This window comes from Hypomesus transpacificus, chromosome 16 (assembly GCF_021917145.1).
Source record: "Hypomesus transpacificus isolate Combined female chromosome 16, fHypTra1, whole genome shotgun sequence".
Taxonomy (NCBI): Eukaryota; Metazoa; Chordata; class Actinopteri; order Osmeriformes; family Osmeridae; genus Hypomesus; species Hypomesus transpacificus.
Genome location: NC_061075.1, coordinates 7,257,918 through 7,281,867, shown reverse-complemented (window position 1 = coordinate 7,281,867; position 23,950 = coordinate 7,257,918). Strand labels below are relative to the sequence as shown.

Here is a 23,950-nt window from a genome sequence, read left to right as displayed (position 1 = left end):
TGTTTCTGTCTCTCTCACTTTCTGTGAAAAGAAGTATTTTTTTATTTGCCCAGGTTAGAAGTCCCATCCCCTCCTCTCCTCTCTGCCTTCACCTCACCTCCTCCTCGCTCCTCTCCTCCCCCTCCCCTCTCTTCTCCTCTCCACGGTGGTTAAACAGCCTCCCAAGACATGACTTGGCAGAGCTGGAGCTGCTGTCACAAGACTGCGTAACAAACCAAACATTCAGACTTTCTCTTCCTCAGATGTGTGTGAGAGCCCAGCTCCTCTCCCCCCCTCTCCCCCTCCGGGGGCTTGTGAGAAGGGCAGCTCAATACCGCTCTGTCCCGCTGCCCTGATGTCACACTGCTCGCTTCCCCAGAGTCACTCGTGTTTTGATTCTCCGGTTTTATGGCTGCTGTGTGACACCAACCCAACATGTTAGGCTGAGGTTGTGGTTCATGACTACACGTCGTCCCATCCGGGCCGGCAGGCAGCGAACGAACTCCTAGTGGATGGAATGGGATATTGGATAGACTTCAATTGACAAGGGGCCTGTCGCGCGTTTCAAACACACTTCACAAATTTGTTCTCCGTGTTTGCTTGTCTTACGTGCGCTATTAAATGGATTACGTTTCCACATGTGTCCCGTCCACATGGTTGGTTCTTTACTTTGGTGAAAACATACATTTAAATCCTACGTTAAACAAGGGGCGCCGTGGTTGAAATCCAGCGAGTGTTTACTCTCAGGATAAAGGCCTTATGCGGTGGAGCCATTTGTTTGCTTTTGTCAAACACTCAGGGAGCAGACTGGCAGTGTGCTAGTGTTGGTCTTGTCTCTTCACATCCATTTACATGTCCAGAACACCTCTTAACACCCACTTCAAATGGAAAAAGGAGCCAGCTGTGTGGCTCGCTGTCCCCGTTGCGATGGTCCTCTCTGCGGGGGCTTGCAGGTGTGGTGTCGAGGGTCAATTGTGTGCCGTGATGCGTGTCTGGACCAGGATACTGGGGACCACAGCTCGTAGCGAAGCTGCATATGTGTGTCCTCCTAGTTTGTGTCGAACCTCTCTGTCTCTTTCTCTCTCGTTCTGTCTCTCCGTATGTTTCTCTTTCTGTTTCTGTCTGTCTGTTTCTCTGTCTCTTTTTAGCTACCTCTGTCTGTCTGCCTCTCTGCCCCTCTCTCTCTCTCCTTCTATCCTCTCTTCCTCCCCCGGTCTCTTCTGGAATGTGGTGAAGGGAACGAGGGCGAGAGACCTCTGTTGTGTGCATGCAACACCAGGAACAAGGCTGCTCCTCTCCCTGCATTGTGAGCATACTGCGGACGAAGGGGTTAACCACCCTAGCCCTCGTGTCTAGCCTGATGGATGGTTGTCAGTCAGACGTTACACTCATTCCTGTCATCAGAACATTACGCGCGGAGACGGATTGGCTCACATCTAAACTCGGAATCACCAAGGAAGGAGAAGTCCTGCAAGTGATGAGTCTGGTTTACCGGGCGATTAGCTGTGTTGGGGTTAGATGTTTGACAGGTTTATGTTAGATGAGCACCAGATGTGGTGCTTCATGTTCTTCAGCTGTCCTCCAGACAAGGGCAAAATAGTCAATCACACATTGGGGGGACAGCTGTGGGACTTTCTGTGTTGGCGCATACACACATTTTGTTTTTTAATCTAAATAAAATAAATCAGAGTCCAATGTTTGTAATTGTATAGCACAAGCTCTATAGTTATGCCATCGAAATTTGCAAAAATTATAGTGAAATTCACCTAGTCGTTGTCTAAGGGATTATGTTAGCCAAATACAGGATATTTACCATCCATAAATATGTGCCAAATGTCTGTCTGATTTTGCTCTCCTAACTCACTCATTGACGGTGCACAAGAGTGCAAAGGTATAGGGAAAACATTACATTGGTTTCAGGAGAAATAGGTTTTGTTAATGTATAGTGTAAGGCAAGTCGAATGGATTTTGGAAATGGACCGGCTGGGTTTTGATATTTTTGGAGCTGGAAAGAAAGACGTACTAGCAGTCACATGGATATTGCCCACATAATCATACAGTATGATCAGATATTGGGGGGGACGTGTCCCCCTGACCCCCTGTAGACTTACGCCTCTGCCTCCAGAAGACAAACAGCCTGATCTGACAACTGTTCTGGGGACCTCAGAATGCATGTGGTAGACAGAGAACTGCAGTTATCTGTGACACTGTCTTTTAGCTTCATGGGAGGAAGACTAGGTCTAATGTTTACAGTGGTGAAGGGAACAAAGAAGCATTTTAATGTTGCATGATGTCATGTAGCCCAATTAGTTGTGTCGTTATGTTCAAAAGTTTGGCTTCTCTGAATAAAGAGACTTGTCTTGGACCGTAAAACTATTAGTAGCCCTTATTAATGTCAAAACTTTTACCTCAGGAATAAATTACGACCTTTCATGCCAGCCAAACAGTTCCTTCAGCGTGGGAAATCTGATTTGCAAGTACAAATGTGTTTGAAAGCAACCTAAGCTTTTTGAGAAAAAAAAATATATATACTGTAAACTATTAAACCCAAAAACAGAATAACCCCACTCCTTCCCCCTTACACCTCCCAGCCCGACACTAAAATCCACTCAGTCTTCACCTCCAACTATGTCACCCTCCCTCTGGTCCTAAGCTGTGGGACTCCCAATATGCATGCCTGCCTTCAAACTAGATCAGCTGGCTGTCTTCACAGCCAGAGCAGGAAGACACCAGACAGCTGATGAGGCCTTAGGCCTAACCACTCCTGCACGAACAACGGCTAGTTCAGTTGGGAGACAATCTGACAGACTCGGGAAGGGAGGGGTGGGTGTGTGCGCACCATGCCACAGTCCCAGTACTAACAGACTGCCTCTGGTCTACTTGTGTGCTTTGTTTACCTTTTCACATGCTTTTCGTTCCATCAACCCTCCCCCATCCCCCCTCGCCATTGACAGCCTTCATGATAAATGAGAATGTGTATCGTGGAGATGCTAAAGTACTGTTGTGATGTAGGGAGTGTTTGTGAACGTCTTCTCCACACACCAAGCTTTGCCCTGTCTAACCCCGGACTGAGCACAACTGCAGACTGGGAATGACAGAACATGCATTCATTGTGGTTCTCAAGGAATTTTCTGGATTTTTGAGATGCCTCTGTGTGTGTGTGTTTTCTTTCTGTTTCTCCCCCCTGTAATTTTACCCTCACTGCAAGATAAGAATGTGTTTTTGCCAATATCCGGGTACATGACCTCTTAAATGACAAGTACACCTTTTCTCAAGTCTATGAGTGCATATTACTGTCACTGTCACTAATACAATAGGTGGGAACACACAACACAAATGTTTATCACAGCGAGCCTAGAGTGCGATGCAGTATTTCCATTTAGCATACCTTTTAATGTCCAAAAGCACACATACAGACTGTAGGATTCAAACCTGGGACCTCTGGACCTGCAGTCTAGCACCTGAGCTCCCCCACCCGACAGCCACTCAGACCCTGGTGGAGCAGGTGTGGGCGTGTGTGTAGTGTGTGTAGTGTGTGTATAGTGTACTCGTCGTGACCCGGTTCTCTGCTCCTCAGGATCACCAAGCCCCTGACCTTTGCTGACTGTGTGGGGGACGAGCTGCCCCTGGGCTGGGAGGTGGTGTACGATCAGCAGGTGGGGGTGTACTACATCGACCACATCAACAGTAAGTCCCCTCTGGCACACAGGAAGTAGGAGGGTCGAGTGTCAAAACGCAGGAAGTTGTACGCAAGTAGGAGCGCCCACTGTAGGAGTACAAGTAGGGAAAACGCAGAGTTTTGACTGGTGTTCTTGAATATCAACTAGAATCTTCTTTGTCCCTCCTGTATCTGCCCTGTGACCCTGGATGGGCTAAGAAACCTTGGAGTCTGTATTGGATAGAGGGGGGGATGGGATTCTGGCATAGACACACGTCTTTGACAGCGAACCACAGATAGCCCAAATGGTCACTAGCATTGAACTCGGTACGGACTTAGACACGGAGCCTGTCATCTCTGACCAGATCTCCACTGTCCTCCACCTGGCTCCTTTTAAGGGAAGCGCACAGAACCTCTGGAATGTGTAGATCATGTGACGCGCTGGCCCATGTGACCTTGCGGCAGACCACAAGCTCTGACGCATTGACGAGTCACAGTTCCAGCAGGAGGCCTGGATCACCACAGTCTGGCTTCACCTCCCACCTCCTGCCACTTCACCTCCTTACAGATACATTTCTGTTCCCGATTGAAAACATTTCAAATTGTAAGATTTATAACATTAAAACAAATAAACTTCTCTCCATTGAGCTGTTTCACCAGCAGCTGTAACATTGGCTCTGTTTGGAGCGCCTGGCCGCGTTCATTCATGGCTTTTGCCGGAAGTTTGTAGTGTTGCTGCTCCGGAACGCAGGCTCCGTACTTCCTGTCCCCACCCGCGTCTCAGACGTGAGCTCACCGGCGGAGCGGCAGCTGATTGGCTGAGCCGCTCCTCCTCCCAGAACCCTCCACTGCGCGCTCTGCTCCATTGAGAATTAGAGATACAAGTTCTAGTCTCACGAGTCCACAAGAGCGCCGAAACACCAGGGCGAGGTTGTTACTGTTGACCTATACACACAAGAAGAGCAGTAGGTGTGTGTTTATGAAATAGTTCTGTTGTGGGCTGGCTTCGACAGCCTGCATGTGATAACTGCTGCTGATATATCCCCCCCCCTCCCTTCATCCTGTAATCTTCCCCCTGGTCTCCCTCCCCCTCCGCCTCCCCCCCAGAGGTCACCCAGATCGAGAACCCGCGGACCCAATGGCGCCAGGAGCAGGAGCGCATGCTGAAGGAGTACCTGGTGGTGGCCCAGGAGGCCCTCAGCGCCAAGAAGGAGATGTACCTGATCAAGCAGCAGCGCCTGGAGCTGGCCCAGCACCAGCTGCTGCTCCTCCAGCAGCTCTGCCAGGACGACGGCCTGGAGCCCCCCAGCGGTAACGCAGGCCCCTCCTCTTCCTGTTACCACCCTCACAGGCCCCTCCTCTTCCTGTTACCACCCTCACAGGCCCCCTCCTCTTCCTGCTACCACCCTCACAGGCCCCTCCTCTTCCTGTTACCACCCTCACAGGCCCCCTCTTCTTCCTGTTACCACCCTCACAGGCCCCCTCCTCTTCCTGTTACCACCCTCACAGGCCCCCTCCTCTTCCTGTTACCACCCTCACAGGCCCCCTCCTCTTCCTGTTACCACCCTCACAGGCCCCCTCCTCTTCCTGTTACCACCCTCTCAGGCCCCCTCCTCTTCCTGCTACCACCCTCACAGGCCCCTCCTCTTCCTGTTACCACCCTCACAGGCCCCCTCCTCTTCCTGTTACCACCCTCACAGGCCCCCTCCTCTTCCTGTTACCACCCTCACAGGCCCCCTCCTCTTCCTGCTACCACCCTCACAGGCCCCTCCTCTTCCTGTTACCACCCTCACAGGCCCCCTCCTCTTCCTGTTACCACCCTCACAGGCCCCCTCCTCTTCCTGTTACCACCCTCACAGGCCCCCTCCTCTTCCTGTTACCACCCTAACAGGCTCCTCCTCTTCCTGTTACCACCCTCACAGGCCCCCTCCTCTTCCTGCTACCACCCTCACAGGCCCCTCCTCTTCCTGCTACCACCCTCACAGGCCCCTCCTCTTCCTGCTACCACCCTCACAGGCCCCCTACTCTTCCAGTTACCACCCGCACAGGCCCCTCCTCTTCTGGTTACCACCCTCACAGGCTCCTCCTCTTCCTGTTACCATAAATCTGGCACTTCTTGTTTTTTCTCCTCAAACTTGTGGCGAACATTCCTGCCCGTGTCTGAGTCCCTTCCCTACCTCCCTCCATCACTCACTCTCTCACTTCCTCTCCCCAGCTGTCTAAGGTACTCCCCCTTGATCCGTCCCTGCCTCCCTCCCCTTCTCCTCCCTCCCTCTCTCCCACCCTCCTGGTCTCCACCCAGCTTACCTTACACCTCCAGACAGGTTGGGTCTGGGAGCTCACCGCAGAGAGGAAAGGCCAGAGGAATGAACACAAAGGCTGCTCTATCACAGGACACTCTATCCCTCTGGCCTGCCCCTCTGTTGTGGTCACATCTGTCAGAAGACATCAAGTTACTGTTCAAGCTGACCCCTCCCCCGTCTCTCTTTCCTTCTCTCACCCTCTCCTTTAATTTCTTTCTCTTTCTTGCTCTTCCTAATGTCTGACTCGCTCTCTCTCTCTTTGTCCATCTCTTTCTTTTTGTTCACAGCACTCTCTGGCTCGTCTTCAAATGCAAAATTTGACCCTGACCAAATGAAAGCGGAAATGGCCGGTAGGCGTGAGCGGGTGAGTCGTTACAGCCGGAAAACAATGGGTCTGGACGTCACAGCCCTGGCTGTGTGGCCCCGCAGTAGAGAGGGCCCCTCTGGGCACCAGGGCCAGGGTGTGGACCCTGCAGGATATCTACTGACCAGGGTCCTGGGGGAGAGGGTTGAGATCAGCTGTGGGGTCACAGAGAGGCTAGGGCCCTGTCTCCAAGGCCGAGACGGGGCCTCTCCTGGTGCTGAGCTCACGAAAAACGAGACAGTTGTTGTCATTTGCGTCGGCAATCTGTCGCTGCGAAGAGGAGGATTGTTCAGGCGCGGCTCTTTGATTTGAAATGTGTTGTCACGGTTAGAAGCTGATCATGCGGCGTGTGTGGTACGTGTGAGTGTGTACGTTGTGTGTGTGTGTGTGTGTGTGTGTACGGTGTCTACAGCCGAGTGTGATGATGATGATCAGAGCGGTGACACAGCCCCTGCTAGCTGTGCTCCTTCTGCACCCTGCGTGTCAGCCATGACGAGTCATCTCTCTCTCACTGCCTCAACAGCTGTCCAGGCTGAAGCAGGAACTGGCCCAGATGAAGCAGGAGCTGCAGTACAAGGAGATGGGAGTGGAGACCCTGCAGGAGTGAGTGTTCCTCCACCTCTGTGTCAGTTTAAACCCTACCCACACACACACACACACACACACAACCCCCCAGACCCGCCCTTCCTCCCCCTGCCCCCACCACTCTCCTTCCCACATAGTCTCACGCTCTGCTGTACCCCGGTCCCCACCCCTGGGCCCACACACACACACACACACACACACAACCCTTGACTGCGTTCTTCCTCTTCTTTTCTCAGTATAGTTTCTCTGCCCCTATCCTGTCCTCTCTCTCTCTTTCTCTCTCTCGCTGTCTCTCTTTCTCTCTCTCTCTTTCTCCCTCTCTCCCTCTCTCGCTCTCTCTCTCTCTCGCTCTCTCTCTCGCTCTCTCTCTCGCTCTCTCTCGCTCTCTCGCTCTCTCTCCCTCTCTCTCCCCGTCTCTGTCTGTCTCTCTCTCTCTCTCTCTCTCTCTCTCTCTCTCCCTCTCTGTCTCTCTCTCTGTCTCTGTCTCTCTCCCTCTCTCTCCCCGTCTCTGTCTCTCTCTCTCTCTCTCTCTCTCTCTCATTCTATCCTCCTCTCCATGTTACAGGGACACTCCCAGGCTCCTGTGTCTCTGTCAGTTATGAATATTCAGATTCTAAATGCATTCAAACAGAAGGGCTGGTTTTACTGGTGAGCTGATGCCCATCACATATCTGGAATGTTTTTACCGAACATGACAGAGTAACAATAGGAGGCGATGCTGACAGAAAAGAAGGAAGTTCCCCGGTTTCCGCCCTCTTATGCAATTTCATGTTAAATGAATTATCTAATGAACACATGAAACGGTTCAAAGAAGCAGCAAACCTAAAGTCTTCCAAATGTTAGCAGGGAACGTTGCTACGTTCCAAGTGGAGATGAACGCTGTAGTGCGAGGAAGGCTGGTCCAAGCTGCAGGAGATAGATTGTTCAAACAAGTGTTATTTTAGAACGTTGTGTCGCTTGTGTGGGTTTTGCTGTGTGTACACATACTTACTTTTTGTGCTGGGAACATTTCCGAGCTGTACCAAATGTCACATTGAGGATGAAAGCTCCACCTCTGAAAGAGGGAGGGAGGGAGGGGTGGCAAGGGCGAGAAAAATGGAGAGACACAGAGATCCAATGAGTGGGAAAGGGCGAGAGACAGAGAGGTAGGAGGAGAGCGGGACAGGTGGAGAGATGGAAGGAGAAATGGACAAGGCAGGGGAAAGAGAGGGAGACAAAGGGAAAGAGGGCCGGAGAGAAGGAGATGGAGAGGGGGACGGGGAGAGAAGGAGAAAGAGAAACAGAGTGAGAGAGCGAGAGAGGCCGAAAAAGAGAGAGGCCGAAAAAGAGAGAGGCCGAAAGAGAGAGAGCTGAGCTGGAAGAGGAGACTCCACCTCAGGAAGAGGATGCACCAGTGCGGAGAAGGGAGCCAATACTCCAGGCCAGAGAGGAAGCAGCTCGGGGCGGGAGGGAGGAGGGGGAGCTGCTTGAAAATCACAGAGCTATCTGACAGCAAATTCCTCAGCACTTCCTGAGGCCTGGCCCGTCCCTATCTCTTAGATAATGCAGCTCTGGAGCGGCTCCCAGAATAGACCGGGAGAACACACAAGCTCGCACAAACATGGCAGCGTCCTCTCTCTCTCGCTCTCTCTCTCTCTCCAGATGGCGTTGTTTGTGTGTCCTATTGTGTTCCTGCTGGGTTGTGTACGTCCAGCGAGGCTGTGACCCTCAGGGTGCCCCCCCCCCCCCCCCCCCCCCCCGTGCCTCACAAGATCCCCCCCCCCCCGAGGCCGTCACCATCATAGTTCATCCCTTCTCACGCCGCTTCCTGTCAGTAGGAACAAATAATCTTACCGAGAGTGAAAAAGAACCCCCCGCGATTGTCGTCGCAAACTGGAAAATATTGACGTGTCAGCGTTATGTACTATTATTGTTGGTTGAAGGTTTTCCACTCCCCGTCACGGCACGTGGAGGTTCATCTCACTTACCGTCAAGAGGTTGATGTGGAGTGACCTGTGGATTTCTTGCCCGTCATGACTTCATTGGGCCCAGAGTGACACACAACTGATATTTCCTGTGTCATAAATTGTCACATTTTGGAGGTGCTAAAAAACAACCTCCAGAAAGACGCACTGTTGACATGAGCTTGCGCAACTTTGTTCGGGCCTATTTTGAATCGTTGACTTAAAGAGTCTTTCAAACAAGCGTGTGTGTGCTACTGAACATGGGTGGGGGTTCACCAGGGGCATTGAGCAGTGGGCAGTGGGGGTTCACCAGGGGCATTGAGCAGTGGGCAGTGGGGGTTCACCAGGGGCATTGAGCAGTGGGCAGTGGGGGTTCACCAGGGGCATTGAGCAGTGGGCAGTGGGGGTTCACCAGGGGCATTGAGCAGTGGGCAGTGGGGGTTCACCAGGGGCATTGAGCAGTGGGCAGTGGGGGTTCACCAGGGGCATTGAGCAGTGGGCAGTGGGGGTTCACCAGGGGCATTGAGCAGTGGGCAGTGGGGGTTCACCAGGGGCATTGAGCAGTGGGCAGTGGGGGTTCACCAGGGGCATTGAGCAGTGGGCAGTGGGGGTTCACCAGGGGCATTGAGCAGTGGGCAGTGGGGGTTCACCAGGGGCATTGAGCAGTGGGCAGTGGGGGTTCACCAGGGGCATTGAGCAGTGGGCAGTGGGGGTTCACCAGGGGCATTGAGCAGTGGGCAGTGGGGGTTCACCAGGGGCATTGAGCAGTGGGCAGTGGGGGTTCACCAGGGGCATTGAGCAGTGGGCAGTGGGGGTTCACCAGGGGCATTGAGCAGTGGGCAGTGGGGGTTCACCAGGGGCATTGAGCAGTGGGCAGTGGGGGTTCACCAGGGGCATTGAGCAGTGGGCAGTGGGGGTTCACCAGGGGCATTGAGCAGTGGGCAGTGGGGGTTCACCAGGGGCATTGAGCAGTGGGCAGTGGGGGTTCACCAGGGGCATTGAGCAGTGGGCAGTGGGGGTTCACCAGGGGCATTGAGCAGTGGGCAGTGGGGGTTCACCAGGGGCATTGAGCAGTGGGCAGTGGGGGTTCACCAGGGGCATTGAGCAGTGGGCAGTGGGGGTTCACCAGGGGCATTGAGCAGTGGGCAGTGGGGGTTCACCAGGGGCATTGAGCAGTGGGCAGTGGGGGTTCACCAGGGGCATTGAGCAGTGGGCAGTGGGGGTTCACCAGGGGCATTGAGCAGTGGGCAGTGGGGGTTCACCAGGGGCATTGAGCAGTGGGCAGTGGGGGTTCACCAGGGGCATTGAGCAGTGGGCAGTGGGGGTTCACCAGGGGCATTGAGCAGTGGGCAGTGGGGGTTCACCAGGGGCATTGAGCAGTGGGCAGTGGGGGTTCACCAGGGGCATTGAGCAGTGGGCAGTGGCATGTTTTTGCTAAGCATATAAACTCCCGGCGCTGCCAGCGGGAGGAGGGGGGGGGGGAGGGGGGGACAAAGCAGCGCTTGTTTGGGGAGGAAGAGGCAGGGTCCATGGACGAACAGTACCTGCTGTTGAAGTAGGGGCTGGAGGAAGCAGGCAGCAGCTACACCAGAGACACGTGCCAAGACTGGGGGGGGGGGGGGGGGGGGGGGGGGGGGGGAGGAATGCAGGGAGGGACAGAGGGTGGCAGCCTGTGCATACACACAGAGACACGCATGCAGGCAGACAGGTAGGCAGACACACAGACAGACAGACACGCGCATGCAGGCAGACAGACAGGTAGGCAGACAGGCAGACACACAGATAGGCAGACAGACACAGACAGACATCAGGGAAGCCCTGAAGACTTCTGGTTGGCTGACAGTCCCAGTTCTCTCAGCCAGGGGGATCCCTCAGTACTGGAACTCCTCAGGAACCCTGAACACTTGTCTCTTCAAACGCTCATTCTACATTTACATTTAGTCATTTAGCGGACGCTCTTATCCAGAGTGACTTACAGTAGTACAGGGACATTTTACCTGAGGCAAGTAGGGTGAAGTGCCTTGCCCAAGGACAAAAACTAATTTGGCACGGCCGGGAGTTGAACCGGCAACCATCTGATTAATAGCCCGACTCCCTAACCGCTCAGCCAGCTGATATACTCATGTCATGACTGGACTTCAAGTTCAGATGCAGTTAGACTAGATGAACAGACAGTCTGACTTTTTCTGGACTTGAACAGAAATGATCTAGTTGAACTGTCTCTGGACTTTCCACACCACATGACTCTGCTTTGTGAACGTCCTGTTCCAGTCCTCTCCTGTTTCTGAGTAAGCGTCGTCATTCCAAATTTCATCTTTTTAATGAGGTGTGTAAAACGAGGTGTGCTGGATTCTGGTGTTGACTCTATTTAGGTTGTTGTGTTTGTTTGGAAGCCCAGAGGGTGCATGTCCTGTCTGGGTGAGAACACGCATAGCCCAGGGAAGACCAGAGAAGTCACTTTGTTTTAACTGTGTGTGTGTTTGTGTGTGTGTGTGTACGTGCAGGATCGACAGGAAGATGTCCAGCAGTCAGACTAACTACAAGCTGGACGAGGCCCAGGCCATCTTCAACGAGCTGCGCAGCATCAAGAAGTCCATCAGCACAGGAGAGAGAGAGAGGCTGGATCTCCTCCAGGTGAGACCTGACCCCTGACCCCTGACCCCTGACGCCCCTGTATAAGACCCACATCCCTCAGCTCTCACCAGCCCAGCTGTGCTCATCATTCGTCTGTGTGTGCGTGTGTGTGTGTGGGGGGGGGGTCTTACAGAGCCTGGCGAAGCTCACGGTGAACTTCCACAGCAGCCTGTCGATCAGCGACTCTCCAGGCGAGGGGCCCAACAGCGCGGGCACCCTGGGGGGCCCACAGCAGTACTGTGACACAGGCTGCCAGACAGAGCTGGTGGGAGAGGTAGGCACCTCCGCACAACCTGACCTCTGACCTCCGACCTGGAGAAAGGGATGCAACACAACAACCTGTTGACAATTTGGAACCGTTAAAGAGAATGTTGATGAGAGAATTCAATCCTAAAATATGATGCTACTTTTTAAAACTTTGATGAACTTTTTTGTGTCGTTTTTATATTCAAGTATGGCTCTCAAGATTCCTGTCAGCTGGTGGACAAGGTGAAGCTCAACTGGCAGTATGAAGAGGCCAAGAAGAAGTAGGTTGATGTTGACGATGCACTAGTTTAACATTTACATCAAAAGAGTCGTTTTATAAGGCAGTACACAACATAACAGCACAACAACACGGTCACTCCTACACAACAACATGGAGACTACTATACAACAACACTGCTGTATAACAGTGGACACTATTATACAGCAGCAGCAGTGCTTCAGTGTTGAGCTTGCTGGCTGCGGTGGGTGGTGCTGGTCTGAATGGTGTTTGTTCTGGTGACCGAGGCTGCAGAGAGATGTCTGACCAGGGGAATGAGCTGGGTGGGCACATCCTCTCCTGCCCACGCTGCTGACTGTGTGCCTTTGTGTGTGTGTGTGTTGAGAGAGAGAGCTGCCCACCTCTCAGCATTCCCAGTTTTAACACAGGGCAATTCAGTTGTGATTAACACTCTCTCTCTCTCTGTGTGTGTCACACACACACACATAAATGATCTGGTGCTGCAGAGTGGCCATGGACACTCAAATGTTTTTTCTTCAGCACTTTAGTGTACCAGCCAGTTGGTCTAACCTACTAAGGTGAAAACATATTCAGTATCTCAAGCTCATCTGTGAGGGGGGGGGCGGACGGGGGGAGGGTAGAGGTAGCTGAGGCAGGGGGTTGGAGGCAGAGGAGTCAGAGAGGGGCTGGGCGGTTGGAGGTAGAGGTAGAGGCGGCGGCAGGAGTCTGTGTTATTACACTGGCTCCACACAGGCTTTTTTTACAAGACGGATGTTGCCATGGTGACGCGGCCACCGCAGTGCCAGCCATGACATCAGAGACAGAGGGTTGAGGGAGAGGGAGAAGTCAAGAGAGAGAGAGAGAGAGAGAGAGAGAGAGAGAGACCTGTGGAAACTTGCATGCGCTGTCGTTGAGTCACTCTGTCTGAAATCCAACACACATAAACACAGTTATTTCATTTTAACCTCGAGCCAAAACCCCTGCCTCCTGCCCCCCCCCTCCTTTCTCTCCTCCTCTGAACACTACAGAACACCTGCTCTGGGAGGCACCTCATGTGTCCAAGTGAGCTGGCTGAGTGCTGTCATTGTGGCATGTAGTGTGTGTGTGTGTCAGTCAGGGTCTGTTGGTCACATCTTTACTTATCTGGTGCCTCCTTAGACATACAGTACACATATCCTCGACTCTTTACCCACACCTCATCCATCCATCCCTCCCTCCATCTACCTCTATCTGTCTGCCTCTCCCCTAACCCCCCTCTCCATCTCTCTCGTCTCCCTGCCTCTACCCCCTAACCCCCTCTCCGTGCCCTCTCCATCTCTCTCGTCTCCCTGCCTCTACCCCCTAACCCCCTCTCCGTGCCCTCTCCATCTCTCCCGTCTCCCTGCCTCTACCCCCTAACCTCCTCTCCGTGCCCTCTCCATCTCTCCCGTCTCCCTGCCTCTACCCCCTAACCCCCTCTCCGTGCCCTCTCCATCTTTCCCGTCTCCCTGCCTCTACCCCCTAACCCCCTCTCTGTGCCCTCTCCATCCCCGCAGGGTGGCCAGTATACAGCACCAGATGGCCCAGCTGGACGGGGAGAGCTGGTCCGGCCGGGCCGAGGCGGACCGGGACCGGGACTTCCTGCAGCTGCTGCGGGAGAAGGAGGCCCTGCTGCACGAGCTGGCCCTGGTGAGCCAGCAGCAGCGCCCCCTGGAGGCCTGCATGCAGCTGGAGGAGGAACGCCGGAGGCTGGAGGAGGAGGTGCAGAGGGCCCACTCCGCCCAGAGCCAGGGGGCCAACCAGAGGTCAGTGGGCTAGCTGGACAGGACTTGCTGGTGCAACGTCATGTTACTGCGCAGGGTCTAGGTCTCCAGTCCTGTTCCTGATGAGGTGTCTTCCAGGAGGGTTTTGGATCCAACCCCAATTGTATTTAACCTGATTCAGCATGCCAACCAGCTCATTATTATAATCAGGTGTGCTAGATTAGTGTTTGAGGGAAAAGGCGGAATGCAGTTTTCCAGGAGCTGGGTTTGAGACCCCTAAGATCCACGGGTGCTGTGATGGTGTGCATCTGCGGCGTTTTCTCATAAGATCACCCTCAGGAATATTGCTCCTTTTTTCTTGACGAGAATTACAGTGCGTTTGTGGCTGTTTTCAGCTGGAGGGGTATGTCCACTGTGTGTGTTTACTGTCTCCTTAATGCCATGAGTGCCCATTCCAGAAGCTTCCACAATGAAGCTAGGCTGATAAGATTTTTTTCTTTTATTATTATTTTCTACAAAGGTTTTTTCCGGTAAAAACAAACCCCCCAAAAAACATGGAAGGGCCATTGAATGGGGGGAAGGGGGAGGGGGGGGCGGCGCCCTCATGTCCTTATCCAGCCTGAGAGAAGAGGACTGTGTCTGTATAGATGGGGCCAGGCTGAGGATACACTCACCCACCCACATCCTCAGAGACTGTTTTCTTTATGGAGAAGAAGGACCACACACACACACACACTCACTCTACAGCTGAGCTGGAAAACACCCTGCCTTCTGATCTGGTGGATTGCAAGTTTTATTTAGTGTGTGTGTGCGTGTGTGTGTGTCAGGATCCTACTGCAGGAGAAGAGGAATGTGCTTTTGAGGCAGTTGGAGGAAGCGACTCGGATCACCACCTACCTCCACTCCCAGCTGAAGAGGTACCGTGAGACACACAACATCCCTGTCCCTGTTCTTACCAGGCAGATGGAACATCATCTATTTCTCTCTTTCTTTCCTTCTCTCTTTTTGTCTGTCTCTTTTCCTTTTCGCTCGTTCTTTTCTCACTTTTTTTCTGTCACTCTCACTTTATTTTCACACTTTTTTTCTTTTTCACTCTTACACTTTCTCTAATACTTTTTTTCTCCCCCCCCTCCTCCCTCCCTCTGTTTCCTCCCCCTCTCAGCCTGTCGGCCAGCTCCCTGACCGTGTCGTCAAGCAGCAGTCGTGGCTCCCTGGCCTCCAGTCGTGGCTCTCTGGCCTCCAGCCGGGGATCTCTGAGCTCCATCAGCTTCTCCGACATCTACGGCCCGCCCCAGTACGACCGCCCCGACGGCCCCCTGGACCCCCACGACCCCCACCTGCGCTACCTGCTCCCCCCGGAGGCCCTCTCCAGGGAGCACCCTGTGTTCTCCCCGGACCCCCTGACCCAGGGCAAGGCCAAGCGCTCCCACGACACCCCCCAGTCCCTGGCCTCCCTGTCCTCTCGTTCCTCCCTCTCCTCCCTGTCCCCCCCCAGCTCCCCCATGGACACGCCCTACCTGTCGGCCCCCCAGGAGTGCCCCCTCACCCAGATGACCGAGGAGTACATGGAGCTGGCCGGCCGCGGGCTGCTGGAGGGACTGCGCTCTCACTCCTACCCTCACCCCCAGCCTCACCCCCAGCCTCACGCCCAGCCTCACGCCCACGCAGGCCTGGCCGGTGGCGAGGAGCCGGGGGGGTCAGCCGCAGTCTACCAGGTGGAGAACAAGAGTCACAGAGAGAGCGCTCCCTCTGGGTCATTTACCTCTGCTGGTGAGTAGAGGTAGTGCAGGTGATGTGGTCTGTCTGGCTGTTTCTCTTTGTATCTCTCTCTGTCTCTCTACCTCTCTCTCTACCTCTCTACCTCTCTCTCGCTCTCTCTCTCTCTACCTCTCTCTACCTCTCTCTCTCTCAGTAAGTAGAGCAGTTCTGCTCTGCACAGCCTCACATAAGGCATGCCAGGCCAGCAGCAAGCCCCTAATAGGCCCGGGTGTCTGTCTGAGTAATAGTGAGTTTGTTAGACGAGTGTCGTCGCATTGGATAAAAGAATGAACAAATAAATCAACTGATGTCTCGTTCAGGAGTGACCCTGCGGTCTAACAGCGCCAACCGCAGCGGGCGCAGGGCCCGGAGGGTGTCTGTGGGCGTGTCGGAGGACGCCCTGGCCACGGACAGCGGGGTGTTTGAGGCCTGGGGGAGGAGGTGAGATAGGACGGCGCCCCCTGCTGCGTCTGAGACGACACACCAACACCCACACCCTGTCTCTCTCGGTTTCTCTCTCTGCCTCTTTCTGCGTCTGTCTTTCTCTCTCGCTCTCTCTCTCGCCCTCTCTCTCGCCCTCTCTCTCGCCCTCTCTCTCGCCCTCTCTCTCGCCCTCTCTCTCTCTCTCTCTCTCTCTCTCTCTCTCGCTCTCTCTCAGGAGCAGGGCCACCATCTAGTGGCTGTTGTGTGAATTACATCAACATATTATTGAGTAGGCTAGAGCATACAGCTGTGGAGCACTTGAGCAATCTACGGAGGACAGATTTACTGCCACCAGCGAAGATTAAAAGTTTTTTTTGAAATATATATACAAAAGAACTGACTTGAACATGCAAGGACTCACTTTTGTGTGATTGCACCCCCAGCAGAGCGGAGGAGTCTGAGGAGGTGGTGTACGCGAGGGAGATGACCTCTGGGGGCGACCCAGCCCAGATCCAGCTGGGCCTGCTGTGAGTATGCTGTGGAGCACTTCCTGTTCCTGTAGAGCACTTCCTGTTCCTGTAGAGTAATTCCTGTTCCTGTAGAGCACTTCCTGTACCCGGAAACACTTTCCTGCTCCTGGATAGCTTCCTTCCTCTAGAGCAGGGGTGGACAACCCTGGTCCTCAAGAGCCGCTGCCCTGCATTTTGTTTCCCTGCTCCAGCACACCTGATTCAAATGAATGGGTTGTTATCAAGCTCTGTGGAAGCCGGGTAATGATCTATGACCATGACTAGGGGTTTGCTTCCACCCCAGAGTGAGAGGATGGGTACAGCTCAGTGGTTAGAGTATTTAACTACAGATCAAGAGAGCCCAGGCATAATGGATGCTGTTGATAAAAGGGTAAATGACAGGATGGTTTTCACAATCAAAGGCTGAATGAACACACCAACCAGCTCACTCTCCAGGAACAGTGGTGGAGAAAGAGCTGCTGTAGCCCTGCTGCAGAGGGCTTTTGGGCCGTTTAAACCTGTTCTTGTCTTGACTGTCTCTCTGGTTCCTGGCAGGTATGACACTGGCTCCCAGTCTCTCCTCCTGCACCTGCTGCAGCTGAAAAACCTGAGCAGGACTGTTGTCAGAGACGGCCATAAAGTGTGAGTGCGAGAGATCATCGCAACGGGTTGTGTTGAATGTGCCGATACCTGTTAAACCTATCGATCTAGGTACTTTCTCCTGTGGACTGTTTTGAATGTGCTGCAATCTGTAAGTCAGTCTTGGTTATTCTCTTCTCGCGTGGCTTTCTAGGTATGTGAAGGTGCACCTGATTCCACTGGAGGTTGGCCGGGCGTCTGCCTCCTACTGCTGTAAGGCCCTGGAGCTACAGTCCACCATGAGCTTCAACGAGGGCTTCTGTATTCCCGTGCCCCTGGACGCCCTGGGGGTGTGTGCTCTGCAGCTGTCTGTCTGCTCGCTCGGACCCCAGGCACAGGAGGAGCTGCTGGTGGGTCAAGCCCCTCTGGCACAATCTGTCAACCCTTCTCTGTCCGTCTTTGTCTGCCTGTGTGTTTATCTGTCTGTGTGTGTCTGGCTGCCTCTCTGGCTGCCTCTGACTATGAACCTGGTGGCCCACTTGTCTCTTTGTGACGTCCTGTGTTCCTGGAATAATCAAGAGTTCTCTTTGAACTTGACAGGTTGGCTTACGAACTGGAGGTTCAGGTTTTCAGGAATTGTCGTCAAAGGACTGCACAAATTAATGACATTTGTTCTGCACTGCGTACTAACCTGTTCACCACTGTGTGTGTGTGTGTGTGTACAGGGTACAGCCCAGGTGGGTCTGCTGGAGTGTGAGAACAGCACTGAGATGAGTTTCCGTTGGCTGCGAGTGCAGACGCTGGGGGTCGGGGACCTCCAGTGGCCAGACCAGGGCGGCCTCAGCCTCAGCAAGCAGCCTGGGGGGCTGGGACAGAGCTCCAGGACCATGGTGAGGACACTGTACACACACACACACATGTAGCCGTGCACAGTCACACACTGTACACACACATGTAGCAATGCCCGGGGGGTCAGATGGCTGAGCGCTTAGGGAATTGGGCTGTTAATCAAAAGGTTGCCAGTTTGAGTCCCGGGCCGTGCCAAATGACGTTGTGTCGCTCTGGATAAGAGCGACTGATAAATGTAATGTACACTTACTGTGTACTGTGGCAACCAATGGTCGAGCCAGGACCGCACAGCACCCCTCAAAATCACGGTTTGTGATATGCCAAAAAACAGGCGTTTATTACCCTAAACCAGTGGTTCTCAATCCTGGTCCTCGGGACCCCCTGCCCTACATGTTTTAGATATTTCCCTGCTCCAACACACCTGATTCAAATAAATAGGCCTGATAACGACCCATTCATTGTGTGTTTTGAGGAGGGAAACGTCTAAAACATGCAGGGCAGGGTTTCCCGAGGACCAGGATTGAGAACCACTGCCCTAAATGACCAAAATAAATTCTTGTTCCTCGGTTGAGGGAATGGTCAGGACTGGTCTGGCTGGGCTGTCTCTTCACTCCTCATTCTAGCTATCTCCCCTTGCGGCAGTGGGGCCATCCTCGCTCCAACTCATGAGCCGCACCTGTGTAGCTTGTTGTCTCTTCTGGGGGCGGACCCCGGGTTTGCCGGTGCCGCTGTGCAAGGTGCTGCGCCCCTGGGTTGCCACAACACACAGTGTGTTGAAAAAGGGACCGTCTTGTTAAAGGGGTTGTTATGTGAAAGGACTGTGTGTTACTGGACTGTGTTAGAAGACACTTGGTTTTACAAGACTGTGTGTTACTGGACTGTGTTAGAAGACACTTGGTTTTACAAGACTGTGTGTTACTGGACTGTGTTAGAAGACACTTGGTTTTACAGGACTGTGTGTTACTGGACTGTGTTAGAAGACACTTGGTTTTACAGGACTGTGTGTTACTGGACTGTGTTAGAAGACACTTGGTTTTACAGGACTGTGTGTTACTGGACTGTGTGTTTCAGGACACCGTGTGTGCTCTGATGGGGCGTAGCCATGCCCACCTGGAGGAGGGAGAGAGAGGGCAGGACAGGAGGGAGGAGCCAGGAGAGGCTGTGTCAGAGAGGTAAACACACGTTGTTTTGCTGCCATCCAAGTGTTTAAAAACTGATTGTAACGTTACGTTACGAGTGGGTGTGTGAGCATGCTTGAACGCCTGTTTTGACACTTGGATTGCAGGGAAAGTACAAGCTACCTCCTTAAAAGTGCCTCTTAAATCACACACACGCCGCAGCCAGAATTAGCTGAGCATTTCCCCCCCTTCCGGTGCTGAAGGTGGGGCCGGTGAATAACGGGGTGTGTTCTGCAGGAGCTGGCAGGCCGAGTCGGTGGACAGCGGCTGCAGCAACAGCACAGCGTTCCCACCTCACTGTCACGAGGGGCTGTGTGCCGACGGCGCCTGCATCACCACAGGGGGGCGCTGCCACCACCTGGTGGGGAAACCCCCCGCCCTAAAGGTACCGGTTATGCACTAGCTGGGTTCTGTACTAGCTCTAGGACTTTTGTAAGAGTCCGAACTGAGCCTGTGAGTAGTCACGGAGGACTAGGTGAGACTGGGGCGGGTCAGGCTAACTAAGCAACAGGTGCAGCAGCGCTGGTAAGAAAAGGACAAAATAGTATATATCATCACTACAGCTTTCTGTTGAGGTTTAAGGAGCCATTTATTTGCAGTATAGCATGGTAACAAAAGGTAAACACAGTGAATGTTGTTGTTGTGGCTGCAGGTGGAGAAGGCCACCATGACGGAGGGGATGTTTCCGGAGCCTGTGAGGGTCCGGCCCAAGGAGAGGGGGGGGCGCTGGGGGCACGCGTCGCCCTTCGTGAGGAGCAGCGCCATCGTCCGCTCCCAGACCTTCTCACCTGGGGCGCGCAGTCAGTACGTCTGCAGGGTAGGTACTCACACACACAGAGAGCTTTCAGTTTACTAAGTACAGGACTTGACTCGGGTGTTGATGTTCCTCAGTTGTACCGCAGCGACAGTGACAGTTCAACCCTACCAAAGAAGTCTCCCTTCATCAGAAACACCCTGGAAAGAAGGACGCTGCGATACAAGCAGGTAGTCACACGTCCACAACGTTTACTGTTACAAAAAATACTGGCTCTGTGTCACAATGTTCCGCATCAATTATGTTTCAATTACATTTCTCTACTGTATGACTTAATAACATTAATGTATAACCCAGAAATGCTGTGCAGTCGCAGCCTGTTGAGACCTGAGGCTACAGCTGCAAGAAGTTAGCTTGACGTTGTCATACAGTAGAATAGTCTGAAACTGCTCCGTTGGGCTGTGAGTATGGGGCGTGTTTCAACCGAGCTCGTAAAAGAAAAATGCCTCTTTGCTTAATTGGATAGACCTACAACCAGAGTAAAGTAGTACGTTGTTTGTTGAAAACAAATTCAACCCAAGCGCTCTTTGGTGACGTGATTTGATTACATTACTGTTGATCATCTGTCCATCATCGTATAAAGCCCGCCCTGACAATGTGATTAGTCCAAACAGCTCCTGTTCGGACATACTTTTCCCCAACCGAGCTACCCCAGACCCAACACTTGTTTGTGGGTGGGGCTTAGTTGGGCTGGCAGCAGCCAGGCTAGTATGAAGTAAAAAAAACAAAGGATTACCAATTTGCACTTACTGTGGATACAATCTCTTGCATTTCACCAGATTTAAAGGATGATGAAACAGGTTTGCAAAGCTGAATTGTATGTGTGTGTCTGTGTGTGTGCGCGCTGCATGTTTGTCTGTGGGTTCGTACTCGCGTGTGCAGCAGCAGTCCTACAGGTCGTCCCTGGCAGAGCAGCCGACGCGCACCTCCCTGGATCTGGAGCTGGACCTCCAGGCCTGCAGGACGCGGCAGAGGCAGCTGGCTGACGAGCTGGGCACCCTGAGGGAGCTGAAGCTGCGCCTGGAAGAGCCCCAGGCTGGGGAGCCCGGAGAGCTGCCCCACTGGGCCCTCAGGGACGAGGGCTTCCGCGGCCTCCTCAGGGAGGCCCAGAGACAGGTATGGGGGAAGGGAGAGGGGGTGAGGAGGGAGAGGGGGTGAGGAGGGAGGCCCAGAGACAGATATGGGGGAAGGGAGAGGGCGTGAGGAGGGAGAGGGGGTGAGGAAGGAAAGAGGAAAAGCAACGACACATGGAGCTAGGTTAGGTCATGCCAGCACACATACCTATAGACACACACACAGAATCCAATAGCAAAATCACATTGATGAAATACTGTAAGAACGCCCACTTTACACTCAGAGGACGAGTTCAGTCAGTTGACCTGGGGGCCGCCTGTGCTGTGCCGGCTGTCCTGCAGGTGGGCCAGAGCCAGCAGGAGCAGAGACAGGAGGAGGCGGCGGAGAGACGGCTGAGGAAGGCGTCTAAAGAGGTCCTGCTGATGAGGGGGGCAGGCCAGAAGGAGCCCTTGCCTGTGCACACCTTCAGGTATGACGAGCCTCGTCCTGCATGCGACATCCTGTCGTAGCGTTGTCTTGACAACTAGACAAAACCTACTTTTTTTTATAAACAGTATTGCAATTGAGATACGTTGTAGTTGCATTGTCCTATCAGAATGATGTATTTGAATTGGGATGGTTTTTTTTTTGCAGTCTTGTTAAAATATAGACTGTTCCTTGGCATTGACTACTGAAATATTGTTAGTTCTGGTCTTTGATTATTGGCTGTACAAACTTACTGAATTATTTGTATGTCGTTTTGGATACAAACATTGGTTAAATGAGAAATGTAAAATGGAGACCAGAGCTCAACCATACTTCAGTCCACCAAGAAGGACCACAACACATTTCCAGCATTCCACTGGGTCCTGTTGCATTTGAGCCTTGTAATCATAGCGCTGGAATTCAACCTTGATCTGGCCTCAGTGGTGTATTACGGTTGTTTACTCGTCTGAGATTCAGGGCATGAGCTGTGTTCTAAACTGGGCCTGATTGCTGTTCTGTTTGCAGAGAGAAGATGGCGTTTTTTACAAGACCAAGGTTCAACATCCCACCTTTACCAAGTGATGACGTATGAGAGCTTTCTTCTGTATTTTGTGATAAAACATGAAGTATTTTTTCATAATTTTGTATTTGAAACCAATGAAGTAATTTAAATGAAATGTAGTTCATTTTCACAAAACGAGAGCATGAAACAAATGCTAATTTTGACCGTTTAACTCAAACTTAAGGTTGTAAATGTGTGGCTCATATGCGCACACACACACCAACATAATTATTGACAACTTGTCTTTTCCTTTTTTGGGGAAAATGCCTATTAAGAAAATAATATATCTCTATATTCCTGTACGATTTATTTCTGATGTTTGCTTAGAGAAGGCTGGAAGACGGGAACAACTTCAGTTAAGACAAATTCATTGTACTGTAACTTATTTTATAGTACTTTTCCTTGAAGGAAATAAAACGCTTCCTGCTTTTTTAATGTATTCTGTAAAGCTTTGAACAAATGGCACTTCAGTGGTTTTTTTTTTTACATACAGTAGAATGGAACTGTTGCCCGATTTTGTTTCTGTTACTTAAAAATCCTTAGTTATTTACATAAAATGTCACTTTTTAATCCACTTTTATTACAGATGTTATTGTCCTTTTGTTGTATTATTAAAATTAATGAATATTCCTTGTACTTTTCAATATGGATAAATATATGAAACACTGTATTCAGATTGTTTGTTTATGATGTCTGTATGAACATCTGCAGTGTTACCTCTTGTGAAAATAAAAACTATTCAACTAGACACTTAAGTTTCTCTCTCCCCCCCCCCTCGGTATGATTTAACTTCTCTCAACGGACAAAACTCGACAATGAACGGGACAAAATAAGTGCAACTGCATCATTAAGTTGTCCAGGTCCAGGTATTCAAGGTATTCAAGCTTTGACAGGTGTACATTCCAAAGGTTTAGTGACAGGTAGATTGAACCCAACCCCTGGAAAATGCCTTGCATACTTAAAAGTTCACACTTCTATTAGGTTGATTTTATATTAGGAGACCAGCAGAGCAGGAGCGTGGGAAACTAAGAGCCTGGTTCCGGTGGATGTTGATTGATGAATATTAGACCATTTATCTAGTCTTTATACCCGCAATAATTGCTGTCAGAGAAAAACATGTTTTTTTTACATTTACTCAAGAAAAAAAAAAGAAGTGTATTAAATTCCCTAGTGAAGGGTGAAATCGTTTACAGATCTGTGCTTGTTCAAAGGAAGAGTAGCCTAAACATTATAGGAAGTCGTAAAAAAAAAAACACACACAGGGTTTCTCTCCCTTTCTTTTCTGCCCATTCTCTCACACATGCCTGCAGGCAACTGGGTTAAGTACCTCAGGTCTCTGCTTGCCTGTGTGTAGATCAATAGAAGAGTTGTGTAACGTCTATTGGTATTACCTATCATACCCATAGGTAATGGGGGGAAAAAAAGCCACGATTATGACAGTTTCAACATCAAATACTGTAATGTATTCACATGAAAGCACAATGTCAAGCACAGTAAATTAGAAATAGAAATTGCCAACTTGTCTTGATTATTAAATACGTACAGCCATGGCAAAGAAAACATTCAAGAACATTTGGAAACAAACATGAATAAAGGGTATGTGCATTATTGCAGTTGTAGGTTACATTTTTTCACAAGTATGTTTGAGTGCGAGTGTCTAACAATAGCATCATTACCAGTAACCAGCTTCGAGCTACACTGGGTGTCGAGCAAAATCTTATTTTACAACAACATTCCACAAGTGACATTTAACCATTGGGTACACACCTTACTTGACTAGGAAGTACACATACGTTGAAACAATTATCAAGGGCATGTTCGGTCAGACCAAAGCTTTACACCTACACATTCCTGTGTTGGAGTCATGCCACAAGCTGTACTCTTCAAGACATCCAGCTATTATAATCTAAGGAATCACCCCTAAAGTACAGCAGCATTTACAAACATGGGAGAGGAAAACACTAAATGTAGAGAGATGAACAGACAGCACCAGGATATAACTGATTGTCTGTCCTCTATATTCCTCCATGATATAGGCTTGCCTTGT

The 23,950-nt window shown here is 51.7% G+C and overlaps 1 protein-coding gene across 4 annotated transcripts in view; it reads left to right on the top strand.

Moving 5' to 3' along the window:
* The window catches only part of wwc3 (WWC family member 3), a 29,520-nt gene extending 6,867 nt beyond the window's left edge, over window positions 1-22,653 (top strand). Inside the window, exons 2-23 of one of the 4 annotated variants that reach the window (XM_047036816.1) lie at window positions 3,557-3,666; window positions 4,745-4,948; window positions 6,228-6,304; window positions 6,828-6,907; window positions 11,337-11,466; window positions 11,600-11,740; window positions 11,920-11,993; window positions 13,486-13,734; window positions 14,520-14,609; window positions 14,855-15,462; window positions 15,771-15,891; window positions 16,320-16,400; window positions 16,938-17,024; window positions 17,176-17,371; window positions 17,687-17,851; window positions 18,882-18,982; window positions 19,226-19,373; window positions 19,641-19,805; window positions 19,880-19,972; window positions 20,688-20,918; window positions 21,218-21,345; window positions 21,867-22,653. In XM_047036816.1, the coding sequence (XP_046892772.1) occupies window positions 3,557-3,666; window positions 4,745-4,948; window positions 6,228-6,304; window positions 6,828-6,907; window positions 11,337-11,466; window positions 11,600-11,740; window positions 11,920-11,993; window positions 13,486-13,734; window positions 14,520-14,609; window positions 14,855-15,462; window positions 15,771-15,891; window positions 16,320-16,400; window positions 16,938-17,024; window positions 17,176-17,371; window positions 17,687-17,851; window positions 18,882-18,982; window positions 19,226-19,373; window positions 19,641-19,805; window positions 19,880-19,972; window positions 20,688-20,918; window positions 21,218-21,345; window positions 21,867-21,933 (3,346 nt within the window). In that variant the 3' untranslated portion in view covers window positions 21,934-22,653. Of the gene's footprint in view, window positions 1-3,556; window positions 3,667-4,744; window positions 4,949-6,227; window positions 6,305-6,827; window positions 6,908-11,336; window positions 11,467-11,599; window positions 11,741-11,919; window positions 11,994-13,485; window positions 13,735-14,519; window positions 14,610-14,854; window positions 15,463-15,770; window positions 15,892-16,316; window positions 16,401-16,937; window positions 17,025-17,175; window positions 17,372-17,686; window positions 17,852-18,881; window positions 18,983-19,225; window positions 19,374-19,640; window positions 19,806-19,879; window positions 19,973-20,684; window positions 20,919-21,217; window positions 21,346-21,866 lie in introns of all 4 variants that reach the window. The other 3 variants (XM_047036814.1, XM_047036815.1, XM_047036813.1) reach the window with 3 other exon arrangements.
* Window positions 22,654-23,950: the final 1,297 nt, after the last annotated feature.